Consider the following 14,009-nt stretch of genomic DNA (forward strand, 5'->3'; position numbering starts at 1 on the left):
TCCCAGCACCAGCACTTTGGGAGGTTGAGGCAGGTGGATCAACTGAGGTCAGGAGTTCAAAACCAGGCTGGCCAACATGGTGAAACCCCGTCTCTACAAAACTATAGAAATTAGCCAGGCATGATGGCGGGTGCCTGCAATCCCAGCTACTAGGGAGGCTGAGGTGGGAGAATCGCTTGAACCCAGGATGCGGAAGTTGCAGTGCGCCAAGATTTTGCCATTGCACTCCAGCAGGGCGACAGAGGACAGAGTGAGACTGTCTCAAAAAAAAAAAGAAAAAAGAAATTTATGATTTATGGGGAAATACCCAGTTAGCCAAGTTAGCTAACCCCTTTTAGAGATTACTTATTTAGGCTGAGTGCAGTGGCTGACGCCTATAATCCCAGCACTTTGAGAGGCTGAAATGGGTGGATCACGAGGTCAGGAGTTCGAGACCAGCCTGGCTAACATGGTGAAACCCTGTTTCTATTAAAAATATAAAAATTAGCCAGGTGTGGTGGCGAGCCCCTGTATACTCAGGAGGCTGAGGCAGAAGAACTGCTTGAACCCAGGAGGCAGAGGTTGCAGTGAGCTGAGATCGTGCCACTGCTCTACAGTCTGGGTGACAGAGCAAGTCTCTATCTCAAAAAAAAAAAGGATTACTTCTTTGGCTGGGTTCGGTGGTTTACACCTGCAATCCCAGCACTTTGGGAGGCCAAGGCGGGGTGGATCCTTTGAGCCCAGGAGTTCGAGACCAGCCTGGGTAACATAGTGAAACCCCATTTCTCAAAAAAATTTTAAAAAGCCAGGCACAATGGCTCATGCCTATGGTCTCAGCTACTCGAGGGGGTTGAGGTGGGAGGATCACTTGAGCCCAGGGGGTCAAGGCTGTAGTGACCCATAATTGTACCACTGCACTCCAGCCTGAGTGACAAGGTGAGACCTTATCTCAAAAAAAGAAAAAAAAAAAAAAATCACTTCTTTGCACTATAAGCAATAGTGCTATAAAGTGAACTGCTGCCAAAAAAAAAAAGTTACAGTACTTCCTGCTGTGAATAGCCAATACCAGCTGTAAGCCAGGTTTTCATAAAGTATCTTACCTTAATCCATACTGTCTCATTGGTAAAGCTGAATGGTATGGATGGATTGTCCGGTGTATGCTTGTTTAGAATACTGAAATTAATGGACTCTTTGGCAATTCGGGGTGGAGTCCCAGTCTTCAACCTTCCCACCACAAACCCTAACTTCTCCAGTGTCTGAGCCAATCCTATAGAAGGCTGATCCCCTAAACGTCCTGCTGGATGCGTCTCCAATCCAATTACAATCATGCCTCTCAGAAATGTCCCAGTAGTCAGAATCACACTCTCTGCATATACAGTGCTTCCATCCACTAAATAACAAGAAAAAAGAATAAAGTCATTATCTATCTATCTATCTATCTATCTATCTATCTATCTATCTATCTATCTATCTACTTATCTGAGACGAAGTCTCGCTCTATCGCCAGGCTGGAGGGCAGTGGTGCAATCTCTGCTCACTGCAACCTCCGCCTCCTGGGTTCAAGCAATTCTCCTGCCTCAGCCTCTTGAGTAGCTGAGATTACAGGCATGCGCCACCACACTCAGCTAGTTTGATATTTTTAGTAGAGACAGGGTTTCTCCATGTTGGTCAGGCTGGTCTCGAATTCCCGACCTCAGGTGATCCACCCACCTCTGCCTCCCAAAGTGCTGGGATTACAGGCGTGAGCCACCGCGCCCAGCCTAAAGTCATTTTTTAAATTGTTACCATGGATCAAAATGGAATGTGACTATTTTACATTACAACTACAGAAAAACTATCAGTCTTTAGAAACTTGAGAATCTTTTTTAATATTTTTGTTTTTTCAAGCCTTACTGACATATAACAGACATACAAAACTGTATATATTTAGAGTACGCAACATGGTGTTTTGATACAAGTATACATTCTGTGATGATACCCACAATCAAGCTAATTAATATAACCATCACCTCACATAGTTACATGTTTTGTTTGTGTGGTGAGAACACTTATGATCTACTCCCTTAGCAAATTTCAAGTCTATCATACATTATTATTAACTACAGTTACCATACTGCTCACTAGATTGCTAGAACTTATTCAACTTACAGCTAAAAATGTGTAACCTTTGAGCAATATCTTCCCATTTCCCCTACCCCAGACAAAGAATTTTAAATGAGTAAGAAGGCTAATATGTTATCAATCTCAATCTAAGCAATCTAGGAGAGAGAATGCAATGTGTTATCACCAATTCACATGTACCTAAAATCGTATCAGCACTAAAAAGTTAGTCTCAATTAATTTAAAAAATTAATTAATTTTAGACTTCAGGATAAACATGGCATACAACCTCACATTTCTTCTCCCTTCTAAAACTCAAAGAAAATTAAATAGGGGAATAAAAAAGGTATAAAACCAAAAGGACAAGTAATGAAAAAGAACCAGTCAGAAAATAAGAAATTTCAATATATTTTTGAAAGATAGAAAGTGGTTGGAAGAATGGTAACTCACCTAGCAGAGGGGAGACAGCTATAACTTAAGTATTAATATCTGAAGAGAAGATATATCAATGAGAATGAACTAATTTGCCCTGCAAAGGCTCAGAAATTAGAGAATTGAGAATAAGAACTGAAGAGGAATGTAGAAATGAAACTTGGGCCAGAAAATGAAAGAAACAGCTGAAATTTACACATTAAGGTTTTGTCCTCAGATAGCTCTACCTTACAGTAAAATGGAGGTTTATTCTTCAGGTAATGGGGACTTTTTGTTTAACAGGTACAGAATTTTAATTTGGGATGATAAAAAAGTTCAAGAGACGGTGGTGATGGGTGCACAACACTGTCAATGTACTTAACAGCACTGAACTGTACACTTAAAAATGGTTAAAATGGTATATTTTATGGTTTTTATATTTTACCACAAAAAAAGTGTTATTGTTGGGCCTATAAAATATGGACAGGATCACAAAATAGCATTTAAAGATATTAAATTAAATCGGCCAGGCTCAGTGGCTCATGACTATAATACGAACACTTTGAGACTGGGGCAGGAAGATCACTTGAGCCCAGGGGTTCAAGACCAGTCCTGGCAACATAGTGAGACCCCCATCTCTACAAAAAAAAATAATAATAAATTAGCCAGGGGTGGTGACACATGCCTGTGGTCCCAGCTACACAGGAGGCTGAGGCAGGAAGATCACTTGGGTCCAGGTGGTCGAGGCTACAGTGAGCTGTGATCATGCCACTGCACCCTAGCCTAAGCAATAGGGCGAGAACTTTTCTCAAAAATAAAAAAATAAACAATTTAAGGGTATAAACGTAAACACTAATAAAAACGATATAACCATTAAATCTGGAAAATAAAGTCAGGGGAGAAAAGGAAATGAAAGTAAAACTAATTTAGTAATCGTTACTTGAGGGAAGTCAGGAAGCATATTATATTATATATAAAATCATAGCTTTTAAGGTAACCATCGGAACAAACCCACAAACTTAAAAAAAAAAAAGCATGGCCTCCAAAAGCAAAGCAAACACAGATTAAGTTTAAAAAAAAAAAAAAAACAGAGGAACAGTGTGTATAATATGCTACGATTTTGTGAAAACAACAAAAAATATGTATACATATGCATGAAGACATGTACATATGCCTAGGTAGAAAGACCACACAACAGATTAACAAAGCAAATGCTCCTGAGGAAGAAAACTGGCTGGTTGAGGGGACAAAGTGAAGGAGACAGACTATCTTTTTTTTTTTCTATTGAGACAGACTCTTGCTCTCTCACCCAGGCTGGAGTGCAGTAGCAACATCTTGGCTCACTGCAACCTCCATCTCCCAGGTTCAAGTGATTCTCCTGTCTCAGCCTCCTGAGTAGCTGAGACTACAGGAGTGAGCCATCATGCCTGGCTAATTTTTGTATTTTTAATAGAGACGAGTTTCGCCATGTTGGCCAGACTGGTCTCAAACTCCCAACCTCAGGTGATCCATCTGCCTCGGCCTCCCAAAGTGCTGGTATTACAGATGTGAGCCATAATCACATAATGCCCATAATGCCCAGCTAAGACAGACTATCCTTTCACTCTATATGCTTCTTGTAGCCTTTAAGTTGTTGGCCCTAAGTATGTATTTCCCAATCAAGAAAATTAATAAATCTATAATAAAAATGAAAATGGGAATTAAGGTATGTATTTTAAAAGATGACACTCCTGGGCTGGGCGCGGTGGCTCATGCCTGTAATCCCAGCACTTTGGGAGGCCGAGGTGGGTGGACCACAAGGTCACGAGATCGAGACCATCCTAGCTAACACGGTGAAACCCCATCTCTACTAAAAATAGAAAAAAATTAGCCAGGCATGGTGGCATGCGCCTGTAGTCCCAGCTACTCGAGAGGCTGAGGCAGGAGAATCACTTGAACCCGAGGGGCAGAGGTTGCAGCAAGCCGAGATCACGCCATTGCGCTCCAGCCTGGGCTACACAGCGAGACTCTGTCTCAAAAATAAATAAATAAATAAAATAAAAATAAATAAATAAATAAATAAAATAAAAGATGACACTCCCTGGCACAGCCTCTCCTACCATTTTGTTCCCAGAACGCTAGTGGGCAGCCATATTCTTCTCTTAGGTGGAAAATTGATTCTTCTGAGAACTAACAGACATTGATATTTGAGAATTCACCAAACCAAAAGGCTGGTTCAAGTCTTTTCTTTTTTTCTGAGACGGAGTTTTGCTCGTTACCAGGCTGGAGTGCAGTGGCACTATCATGGCTTACCACAACCCGCACCTCCAGGGTTCAAGTGGTTCTCCTGCCTCAGCCTCCCGAGTGGCTGCGATTACAGGCATGTGCCACCATACCTGGGTAATTTTGTATTTTTAGTAGAGACAGGGTTTCTCCATGTTGGTCAGGCTAGTCTCGAACTCCCAACCTCAGGTGATCCACCCACCTCGGCCTCCTAAAGTGCTGGGATTACAGGCGTGAGCCACCGCGTCTGGCAGTTCAAGTCTTAATCACTACCAGAATCAGCCAGGCAATAAAATTAACTGTGCACACAGAAATCTTCCAGTCAGTGTTTTAGTGCCTTATTTATTTATTTAGAGACAGAGTCTCACTCTTGTCGCCCAGGCTGGAGTGCAGTGGCACGATCTCGGCTCACTGCAACCTCCGCCTCCTAGGTTCAAGCGATTCTCTTGCCTCAGCCTCCTGAGTAGCTGGGATTACAGGTGCATGCCACCACGCCCAGCTAATTTTTGTATTTTTAGTAGAGACAGGTTCACCACGTTGACCAGGCTAGTCTCAAACTCCTGACCTCTGGTGATCCGCCCACCTCAGCCTCCCAAAGTGCTGGGATTACAGGTGTGAGCCACCATGCCCGGCCTAGTCCCTCATTTAAAAATGTAACAGGCCGGGCATGGCAGCTCATGCCTGTAATCCCAACACTTTGGGTGGTTGAGGTGGGAGGATCACTTGAGCCTAGGAGTTCAAGACCAGTCTAGGCAACACAGGGAGGCAACATAGGGAGATCCCACATCTCCAAAAAAATTGAAAATAAGCTGGGTGTGGTGGTGTACACCTATAGTCCCAGCTACTTGGGAGGTTGAGGTGGGAGGATCACCTCTGGGAGGTGGAGGCTACAGTGAGCGATCATAGTGCCACTGCACTCCAACCTGGGTGACAGAGTAAGACCCTGTCTCCAAAACCAAAAACGCAAAGAAGTAAACAGAAAACCAAAGTTCGCTAGATACTCAAAGGAAGTTGTGTACATGAAAGAGTGCAGCCCAAACACATAAACAGAACTAAAAAATCTGGAGAAGGTCAGGCGTGGTGGCTCATGCCTGTTAATACCAGCACTTTGGGAGGTGGAGGTAGGCAGATCACTTGAGGTCAGGGGTTTGAGACCAGCCTGGCCAACATGGTGAAACCCTGTCTCCCCTAAAAACACAAAACTTAGCTGGGTATGGTTGCTGGTGTCTGTAATCCCAGCTACTCGGGAGGCTGAGGCAGGAGAATTGCTTGAATCCAGGAGATGGAGGTTGCAGTGAGCCAAGATCGTACCACTGCACTCCAGCCTGGGTGACAGAGTGAGACTCTGTCTCAAAATAAATAAATAAATAAATAAAATACAGCAATTATTAACTCAAGACAAAACCAAGTATATGAAAGGGACAAACATAATACACTTCCACGCAGTAAACAATACTTAGTCAATAATGTAAATACTATCAACCAAAAATTATGGTATAATTATATCAGAAGGAGAGAGGGAAGGAAAATTGGATATTAAAGAGAATTACCATAATAATAAGTTAATAGGCTGGGCACAGTACTCACGCCTGTAATCCCAGCATTTTCGGACGCTGAGGCAGGCGGATCGCTTGAGGTCAGGAGTTCAAGACCAGCCTGACCAACATGGTGAAACCCTGTCTCTACTAAAAATACAAAAAATTAGCCAGGCATGGTGGCAGGCACCTGTAATCCCAGCTACTTGGGAGGCTGAGGCAGGAGAATTGCTTGAACCTGGGAGGGGAACGTTGCAGTGAGCTGAGATGGTACCACTGCACTCCAGCCTAGGCAACAGAGCCAGACTCTGTCTCAAAAAATGTTAATATATGGCTGGGTGCCGTGGCTCATAGCTGTAATCCCAGCACTCTGGGAGGGCGAGGCGGGTGGATTACAAGGTCAGGAGAACCAGACCATCCTGGCCAACGTGGTGAAACCCCATCTCTACTAAAAATACAAAAATTAGCTGGGCATGGTGGTACATGCCTGTAGTCCCAGCTACTCAGGAGGCTGAGGCAGGAGAATCACTTTTACCCGGGAGGCAGAGGTTGCAGTGAGCTGATATCGCACCACTGCATTCCAGCCTGGCACAGAGTGAGACTCTGTTACAAAAAAAAAAAAAAAAGTTAATAGATAATGTCTAGAACTGTAAATTAGGAAGTAAAAACATAAGCCTGCTATTTAGAAATATGGAAGTATATACAATAAGTGACAACTAAAAAAGTTGAAGTGTCTGTCTCCAGGGAAGGAGATAGTTGTTTTCCCACATAAATTTCTAAATTTCTTTTATTTTTATTTATTTATTTATTTATTTATTTTGAGACAGCGTTTCGCTCTTGCTGCCCAGGCTGGAGAGCAATGGTGCGATCTCGGCTCACCGCAACCTCCGCCTCCCGGGTTCAAGTGATTCTCTGGCCTCAGCCTCCTGAGTAGCTGGGATTTCAAGCATGCGCCACCACACCTGGCTAATTTTGTATTTTTAGTAGAGACGTGTTTCTCCATGTTGTTCAGGCTGGTCTTGAACTCCCAACCTCAGGCGATCTGCCTGCCTCGGCCTCCCAAAGTCTTGGGATTACAGGTGTGAGCCACTACACCCAAACTTATTTTTTATTTTTTTTGACACAGGGTCTCACTCTGTTGCCCAGGCTGGAGTGCAGTGGCATAATCACAGCTCACTGAAGTCTCAACCTCCTGGGCTCAAGCAATCCTCCCACTTCAGCTACTTGAGTAGCTGACACTACAGGCACCTGCTACCACACCGGCTAATTTTTGTATTTTTTTGTAGACATGAGGTTTTGCCATCTTGCCGAGGCTGGTCTCAAACTCCGAGGCTCAAGCAATCCACCTACCTCGGCCTCCCAAAGTGCTAGGATTACAGGCATGAGCCACCATGCCCAGACCCTTTTAATATTTTAAGAAAAAATTATATGCATGAGTTATTTTGATAAAAAACATACATAACTCTTTTCCATAAAAATATATATAAGCTGTTAAAATATGAATTTTTTAAAAAATTAAAGTCAGAACCAGAAAAAACAGAAATTACAATAGAAAGATGGGAAGAGAGGGAGACATAAATATGCAGATTATAAAGTTCTACACTAAGATGGAACATGGTACTGATGAGCCTAGAATTTGACTGAGCATTATAAATGCCAAGATGAAAAGAGAAACATATTTATTTATATAGTTTTCCCCATCTAGGTAGAGAAAATGCAACAAGTTCCTTGAATAAGCAACATATCTCCACACTGCTCTAAAATAAATTTCTCACATGGAATTTGATATGCTGTTATCATACACCATCTATAACCAATACGTACCCAAAACAACCCCACTGACACGGCATTTCCCAGTGTGTTCAGGCTCTGGTTCTGTAAGAATAAGATCTTCTACAGCTCCCTCCTGAACAGTAAGCAGTGGTGTATTCAAGACTTCTTTCTGTCAAAAGAAAATGCCAGTTGAAACATGGTAATTAAACAATCACTATAATCTTTCCTGTGCTCATGCCCTATTTTTACCTGCATGTTCTGTTTATAGAGTTTCCTATCAATCTGAGCTCTCAGACCCCACACAGCTGGTCCCTTACGCCGGTTTAATACTTTATAGTGTACACCAGACTGGTCACAGATGCGAGAACACAGGCCATCCAAGGCATCTACTTCCCTCATTAAATGTCCCTTTCCGATGCCACCAAAGGAAGGATTACATGACATCTGACCTAAAGAGAATAGACATAAACAAAATAAATATATGAGCACCTTGCACATAGTGACTACTTAATAAGGAAATATTTATACAGGTGACTATAATAATCTCATATGATAAAAAATAGAAAATGTGAGGCCAGGCGCGGTGGCTCACGCCTGTAATCCCAGCACTTTGGGAGGCCGAGGCGGGTGGATCACGAGGTCAGGAGATCGAGACTACGGTGAAACCCCGTCTCTACTAAAACTACAAAAAATTAGCCGGGCGCGGTGGCGGGCGCCTGTAGTCCCAGCTATTCGGGAGGCTGAGGCAGGAGAATGGCGTGAACCCAGGAGGCGGAGCTTGCAGTGAGCCGAGATTGCGCCACTACACTCCAGGCTGGGCAACAGAGCGAGACTCCGTCTCAAAAAAAAAAAAAAAAAAAAAAAATAGAAAATGTGAAAGATATACTACAAAGAAAATTCCAAAGACCCAATGGGATGCAAAAGTGTCCAGGGCAACCTGGATAACAAACCACTTCCTGAACTTCCTTTTGTTTTTTTTTTAAGATGGAGTCTCACTCTGTCACCCAGGGTGGAGTGCAGTGGTACAATCTCGACTCACTGCAACCTCTCCCTCCTGGATTCAAGCGATTCTCCTGCCTCAGCATCCCGAGTAGCTGGGATTACAGGTGTCCAGCACTACACCCGGCTAATTTTTGTATTTTTGGTAGAGACAGGTCTCACCATGTTGACCAGGCTGGTCTCAAACTCCTGACCTCAGGTGATCTGCCCATCTCGGCCTCCCAAAGTGCTGGGACTACAGCCGTAAGCCACCGTGCCCGGCCTGAACTTTCTTTTGAATCTCTTCCTTGATGCATATTTTTACTGTTTCACTAGGTTGCCTTTTCCTTTCAAATATGTAATCCTTACCCCATGAAACCTTTCTAAATCAAGTATACTTGGTTTTTAAATGTATTTGTTCTTTTTTGATACAGCACCAGAGGAATCTACCGAATCAAGCACACTTGTAAGAAGTCCCTAGTCCTTCAACATAAATAAGGACAAAAATAAATAAATAAATAAAGGGCCGGGTGTGGTGGCTCACGCCTGTAATCCTAGCACTTTGGGAGGCCAAGGAGGGTGGATTGCTGGAGCTCAGGAGTTTGAGACCATCCTGGGCAACACGGTGAAACCCTGCCTCTACTAAAATACAAAAAAATTAGCCAGGCATGGCCGTTTGCACCTGTAATCCCAGCTACTTGGGAGGCTGAGGCAAAAGAATTGCTTGAACCTGGGAGGCTGAGGTTGCAGTGAGCCAAGATGGCAACCATCGCACTCCAGCCTGGGTGACAAGAGTGAGACTCTGTCTCAAAAAAAAAAAAAAAAAAAAAAAAAAAAAAAAACAATCCCCTTGGTACTGGTTCAGTTACAACCAATTATGTCTTCCATAAATGCCATCTGATATTTTCTTTTTGCACTTACTTTGCAGAATTCAATATAATTAAATTACAAATTTCTTGCGAGTGAAGACCATATTTTATACCTTTCCCTTACATTTACCCAGTCTTACTCAGAGGTCTAAACCCATGTGATTACCTCAAAAGTTTTTATAGGAGGTGGAGGGATGGGCAAGTTGTGTCAATATCCACATATCCACTGCCACCACATCAAGAATCAAGACCTCCAAAAGTTGTTCTTTTTTTTTGAGACAGAGTTTCGCTCTTGTCGCCCAGGCTGGAGTGCAATGGCACGATCTCAGCTCACTGCAACCTCCACCTCCCGGGTTCAAGCGATTCTCCTGCCTCAGCCTCCCAAGTAGCTGGGATTACAGGCATACGCCACCACGCCTGGCTAATTTTGTTTTTTTTTGTTTGTTTGTTTGTTTGTTTTGAGACAGGGTTTCTCCATGTTGGTCAGGCTGGTCTCGAACTCCCAACATCAGGTGATCTGCCCACCTTGACCTCCCAAACTGCTGGGATTACAGGCATGAGCCACCGTGCCCAGCCAAGACCTCCAAAAGTTTTAATGGTCTCCACAGGGAGACTGGATAGCACGGCGATTATGAGCCTGAAGTGTCATTATGAGGAGAGTGTGTGAAAGAGATCTGGCTCAATTTCTAGACCTACCACTTATGAGCTCTGTGATCACAGCAAGTTACCTAACATACCTTAGTCTCTCTACTGTAAAAACAGGAATGACAGCTGTGGTAGATTATTTTCCTCCTTTTTCCTTTGAAATAGAAGACTCCTAGGCTCCCCAAATGCTGGGATTACAAGCGTGAGTAATCACCCCTGGCCTAGGTCTTTATTTTATTATTATTTTTTAAAAATATGGAACACTTCACAAATTTGTGCATCATCCTTGTGCAGGGGCTATGCTAATCCCTATATCATTCCAATTTTAGTTTATGTTGTTGCCAAAGCAAGCACTAGGTCTTTATTTTTAAAAAATACAAACAACAGGCCAGGCGTGGTGGCTCACACCTGTAATCCCAGCACTTTGGGAGGCTGAGACAGGTGGATCACCTGAAGTCAGGAGTTCGAGACCAGCCTGGCCAACATGATGAAACCCCATCTCTACTAAAAATACAAAAAATTAGCTGGGCGTGGTGGCGGGCTCCTCTAATCCTAGCTACTTGGGAGGCTGAGGCAGGAAATCGCTTGAACCCGGGAGGTGGAAGTTGCAGTGAGCCAAGATTGCACCACTGCATTCTAGCCTGGTCGACAACAGCAAAACTCTGTCTCAAAAATGAAAAAAAAGAAAAGAAAAGAAAAAAAAACCCACTTGAATGTATGATGAGAAAAGTATAATCTTTTAGGAAATCATATAGCCTCCTCTCCCCCACCCACAAAACCGCAGTTAATAGTACACATTTCTTCACAGTTACGAGCTGAATGGTCATTTTAAAGAAGAATTTCAGGAATAAATACGTGATTTATTCACAACTTTTACAAAACAAGTAAATATTCTAATTACTGCTCCTAAGCAAAAGGAAGGAGGAAAGACCGAGGCATATATAATTTACAAGTTTATGTTTTAGCTAGTATCTATCATGATGCTACAGAATGGCCATCCAACCATTACCCATTAGAGCAAAAAAAGTACTGTCCAGTACTAAGCACAAAATCCAGGGACGACAACCCAGAAGGAATATAGGATGCAAAAGGTAGCATGGCGCTGGGCGCGGTGGCTCATGCCTGCAATCCCAGCACTTTGGGAGGCCAAGGAGGGCGGATCACAAGGTCAGGAGACTGAGACCATCCTGGCTAACATGTTGAAACCCCATCTCTACTAAAAATACAAAGAAAAAAAAATTAGCCGGGCGTGGTGGTGGGTGCCTGTAATCCCAGCTACTCGGGAGGCTGAGGCAGGAGAATGGCATTAACCCGGGAGGCGGAGCTTGCAGTGAGCCGAGATGGCGCCACTGCACTTGAGCCTGGGTGACAGTGCAAGACTCCGTCTCAAAAAAAAAAAAAAAAAGGTAGCATGGTTCTTCCAAAGGGCGTCACAAAATCTTGACAGAAACACAAAGATCAGGCTGGGCAGAGTGCTGCACACCTGCAATCCCAGCTACTGGTTAGGCAGAGGCAGGAAAAGTTCTTGAGTCCAGAAAGCAGAGCCTGTAATGTGCAACGATCGTGCCTATGAGTTGTCACTGCACTCCAGCCTGGGCAACATAGCGAGACCGTCTCTAAAAAAATTTTTTTTAAATAAAAACACAAGAACAGCTTAATAAACGCTTTTTAAATTTTATTATTATTATCATTATTTTGAGACGGAGTTTTGCTCTCTTGCCCAGGCTGGAGTGAAGTGGCGCAATCTCGGCTCACTGCAACCTCTGCCTCTGGGTTCAAGCAATTCTCCTGCCTCAGCCTCCCTGGAATTACAGGCATGCGCCACCATGCCCGGCTAATTTTTGTATTTTTAGTAGAGACGGGGTTTCGCCGTGTTGGCCAAGCTGGTCTCAAACTCCTGACCTCAGGTGATCCACCTGCCTCGGCCTCCCAAAGTGCTGGGATTAAAGAAGTGAGCCACTGCACCGGCCATAAGCCATTGTTAATGTTAATTTACCCTTTATCTGGAGTAACATAGTAGAAGGTAAACGCAGCAATGAACTAAGAAGCTACCAGCGAGTATGCTTGAAGTTTCTCCCCTTCCCAAGGCACGGACTCCGAACCCCAACCTCCCACAACAGACGACTGTCAGCAGCAGCATAATCTATGGTTCGCAGAATAGACTAATATAGAGTTCTGGCCTGGCCCGCCTGATCCTTGCGAGACACTGATCGAGGCTAAAACCACAGAAGGTAGGATTCTCACTAGCTTTGAGGGAGGGAAGAGGTCCCCCGCTTCAGACTAGGGGAGGCAGGAAGGAAGCAGCCTGCGTCCTACGCCAAGTTCCACAGCACCCGCGCTCCTCACCGATCGTATCCACGCGGTGAGTGAGAAGCAGAGTCCGAGAGCCGCACCGAGCGGCGGCGGTGGCTGCCTCAGTCCCGGCATGTCCTCCACCAATGACTATCACGTCGAAGTGCGGAGTCCGGGGCGCCGCGCTGTCACTGCTCAACCGTGCCAACGGAAATTGCTGCTTGGTGAAGGAAGCCGCGACCCAACGGCCACAGCCTCGGAAGTAGAACATGCTGGGAGAAAATCTATCTGACTTTGAAGCTGACACGAGTGACGGTCAAAAAAACTTACGCAACAAGAGAGAACCTGCAGGGCGCGGCCATCTTGCTTTAATGTCGCGGCGTAAGACGTCTACGCCAGCGGCGCCGCCGCTGATTGGCGGTTTGGAGCTACTTTCCTAGTGAGGGAGACAGGTGATCGCACGGATGGCCAGTTGTGTATTTTCTTTCCTAGTTCGTGCGGGCTTTTTTTTTGTTTTGTTTTTTTGAGACGGAGTCTCGCTCTGTCGCCCAGGCTGGAGTGCAGTGGCGCGATTTCGGCTCACTGCAAGCTCCGCCTCCCGGGTTCGCGCCATTCTGCCTCAGCCTCCAGAGTAGCTGTGACTACAGGCGCCCGCCACTGCGCCCGGCTAATTTTTTGTATTTTTAGTAAAGACTGGATTTCTCCGTATTAGCCAGGATGTTCTCGATCTCCTGACTTCGTGATCCGCCCGTGCGGGCTTTTTGATTTCCTGTGGTTCTGGCTTGGGAGCTCCTACTAAAGGTCATCTTTTGTACTTTCTCAGGCCCTGCAGTCTTTATCGCCAGGTGGCCACCTACGATCAAAGAATTTGATCACTTTGCCTTATCAGATCTTTGTGATCTGGCAATCTGATACACTGTCACCTTCTGTTTGTCTATAAAAACTAAGGGCTGAAAATAAGAATAGATTCGGGCCGGGCGCAGTGGCTCACGCCTGTATTCCCAGCACTCTGGGAGGCCGAAGCAGGTGGATCACGAGGTCAGGAGATGGAGACCATCCTGGCCAACATGGTGAAACCCCATCTCTACTAAAAAAAAAAAAAAAAAATTAGCCAGGAGTGGTGGCATGCGCATGTAATCCCAGCTACTCAGGAGGCTGAGGCAGG

At 44.5% G+C, this 14,009-nt stretch overlaps 2 protein-coding genes and 1 non-coding gene across 9 annotated transcripts in view; 1 reads left to right on the top strand and 2 right to left on the bottom strand.

The window, feature by feature from the left end:
* MTO1 (mitochondrial tRNA translation optimization 1) overlaps nucleotides 1-13,215 on the bottom strand; it is a 42,983-nt gene extending 29,768 nt beyond the window's left edge. For 3 of the 7 annotated variants that reach the window (XM_032153150.2, XM_032153142.2, XM_058435155.1), the window contains exons 1-4: nucleotides 12,899-13,215; nucleotides 8,310-8,509; nucleotides 8,112-8,229; nucleotides 1,080-1,369 (exon numbers count right to left, since the gene is read on the bottom strand). In XM_032153150.2, coding sequence (XP_032009041.1) covers nucleotides 1,080-1,369; nucleotides 8,112-8,229; nucleotides 8,310-8,509; nucleotides 12,899-13,115 — 825 coding nt within the window. In that variant the 5' untranslated portion in view covers nucleotides 13,116-13,215. Of the gene's footprint in view, nucleotides 1-1,079; nucleotides 1,370-8,111; nucleotides 8,230-8,309; nucleotides 8,510-12,548; nucleotides 12,570-12,604; nucleotides 12,624-12,796; nucleotides 12,849-12,898 lie in introns of those variants that run through there. The other 4 variants (XM_058435151.1, XM_058435150.1, XM_058435154.1 and 1 more) reach the window with 4 other exon arrangements.
* On the bottom strand, nucleotides 10,802-10,904 carry LOC116477250 (U6 spliceosomal RNA). The gene has a single exon (XR_004250409.1). It is a non-coding gene; the product is annotated as a U6 spliceosomal RNA (small nuclear RNA).
* The window catches only part of CGAS (cyclic GMP-AMP synthase), a 38,801-nt gene continuing 37,905 nt past the window's right edge, over nucleotides 13,114-14,009 (top strand). The window contains exons 1-2 of the mRNA XM_032153160.2: nucleotides 13,114-13,264; nucleotides 13,668-13,747. Of these exons, the coding sequence (XP_032009051.2) occupies nucleotides 13,114-13,264; nucleotides 13,668-13,747 (231 nt within the window). The remainder of the gene's footprint in view (nucleotides 13,265-13,667; nucleotides 13,748-14,009) is intronic.

This window comes from Hylobates moloch, unplaced genomic scaffold (assembly GCF_009828535.3).
Source record: "Hylobates moloch isolate HMO894 unplaced genomic scaffold, HMol_V3 SCAFFOLD_2, whole genome shotgun sequence".
NCBI lineage: Eukaryota > Metazoa > Chordata > Mammalia > Primates > Hylobatidae > Hylobates > Hylobates moloch.